The sequence below is a fragment of the Populus euphratica genome, unplaced genomic scaffold (assembly GCF_000495115.2).
Source record: "Populus euphratica unplaced genomic scaffold, PopEup_1.0 scaffold217.1, whole genome shotgun sequence".
In the NCBI taxonomy this organism is placed as follows: Eukaryota; Viridiplantae; Streptophyta; class Magnoliopsida; order Malpighiales; family Salicaceae; genus Populus; species Populus euphratica.
Window position 1 is genome coordinate 434,956 of NW_011500036.1, and position 2,159 is coordinate 437,114.

The 2,159-nt window shown below is 35.0% G+C and overlaps 1 protein-coding gene across 1 annotated transcript; it reads right to left on the reverse strand.

Annotated features, from left to right (window-relative positions):
* Positions 1-1,316: 1,316 nt before the first annotated feature.
* Positions 1,317-2,159, reverse strand: LOC105142781 (probable F-box protein At5g04010). The gene has a single exon (XM_011050570.1). The coding sequence runs from the start codon at positions 2,157-2,159 to the stop codon at positions 1,317-1,319; it is 843 nt and encodes a 280-aa protein (XP_011048872.1).

Genomic DNA, 2,159 nt, shown 5'->3' on the forward strand with positions numbered 1-2,159 from the left:
TATATTTCTAAAATGTTAATGGTTTTCTATTTATTTATCACACTCTCATAACACGAATCCTGTGACCCGATTTGGTAGGTTGATCTAGTTGATTCAGATTTTCTTTTTCTTTTTCTTTTTCTTTTTCTTCATTGGTTTTTTTCCTTTCAATTTCATTTTTAAATATTGATATTAACTATAACTAAAAGGCATCAACATTTTTTCTTCTAATTTCATAACACGAATCCCAGGTTTGACGGATTAACTTGGTTTGAAGGGTTAAACCAGATGATTCAGATTTTTTTTCTTTTTCTTAAGTAGTTTTTTTTTTCTTAAGTAGTTTTTTTCTTTCAATTGTATCTTTTAATATCGATTTGATTAAGAATTAAACTTTATGATTTGTTTTGTTTATTATTCATTAGATTATTGTAATCTCATGAGAGAATTTTACTGTGCTCCTCCTTGCAAAGCACTATTTATCGGAATAATACTTTGCTTTATATTTTTTTAATTAATCTTTTTTTAATTTCATTTAGTAATATTAAAAATTTTTTCTTTTTTAATTATCATATTTTTATAACACGACCTTACAGTCAGATCTATAACTAAGATTCTGGATTTGATGTTGCAACCAAACTTATTTAAACTTGAGTCATGTATGTTTAATATTATTATTAGTATTATAAATATAACTTTTAGGTGAGACGTAGCAACCAGATCCAATGTTTTTAGATATAGCTTTGTAAAAAGGCTTAATACTCTTAATTTTTATTTTTATTTTTGCAGGGCACATTTATAGTATGTTTACTATTAAGAAACTTATGCAAAGTCAATAAAGTTCTTGATTAACAATTCTATATTTTGGTTACTAGGTAAGAATATTTTTGTACCTTGAAAAAGAAGAAAAAAAATCAACACCCCGAACCTGTTGCTGGTGAAGTTATTGGCATGGCTGTAGTTGCTTTTGCTATACATGCAGGAGTTACAGGGACTCATTTTGAGTTATATTATATCTGAATTCGATGGCAAGTGTTTTTTTTTTCTTGGGAAAAGGGCTTGTTTCTTGTGCTGTCAGAGATTTTGTTTATTATTATTATTTTGATAGTAACAAAGATTTCACGGGGAGGAAGACAGAATCATCAAAGATATTAACAGTACAAATCACTGCTGATAAAATTTATTAATGAAGAAAACAAAAATGAATAATTGTATCACAGGCTACACAATGCCAGGCTTGTAAAACTAAAATGAATAAAAAAAAAGAACTGCAAGAAGCTTGATCAGAGGAGCCACCATGCAAGCTTCCCAGAAGTGATCAGAGAAGAGATGAGAACTACTTAAGCATCGCAAGGCAGCAAAAAGTGCTGCAAATGTCTCAGAGCATCATCCATGCTTAGGTACCTCCAATGTTTTGTATTCATGATGGCCAAACTCAACTTTCCTCTCTTGAAATTGCCGTCATCCTCTATACCCTCCTCCTCATCAATACAATTCTCACTGCAAAATCCCAACTTTATCTCAGCAACAAGGCTGCTTGCGGTGACCATGTTTGAGCAACACCCCGGCAATGGAAGCTCCTTGGAAAACAAGTCTTCTGCCTCCGGAACAAGGCTGGCCTTTCCACTACACGATTCCATCATATTAAATACAGCTTTCCAACCTCTTAACACAACGTTCCATGTGACTTTTATCTCCCGTATCGCTTCCTTTTTCAGTGAAGACTCAAGATCTACGTCGACAGCGAACTTGAATATCCCATTAGGATCTACATGGAGTTCATCGCATGGTTTCGATAGGGTGAATAAAGTGGAAGACTCTCCGGTCCTTGCATTGATGACGAAGAGGAGGTCATTTAGGGGCAGGTGGGGTTTTATTGGCTTTTGAAGCTGGAGCTTGGAGGCTGCCGTGGAGGCAATACCGTAAAGGCGGTGACAAGAGAGAGCTGGGTCTACATGTTTGAGGTTGTAGACAGAAGGGTAGTGAGCAGAGCAAATCGGCCGCCAGATATCCTCAGAGGAGAATGACTCCAGCCATGATTTGGACACACAAGAAGCAGCAGCAAGGGATTTAGGGTCTAGATACTGAGCCACTAGAAAAAGAAGCTCCCAAGACGGCGATGGCGAATAGGATACTAGTTTATTCTTGAAGAGTTTTAGTCTTTTGACAGAAACATGATGCAT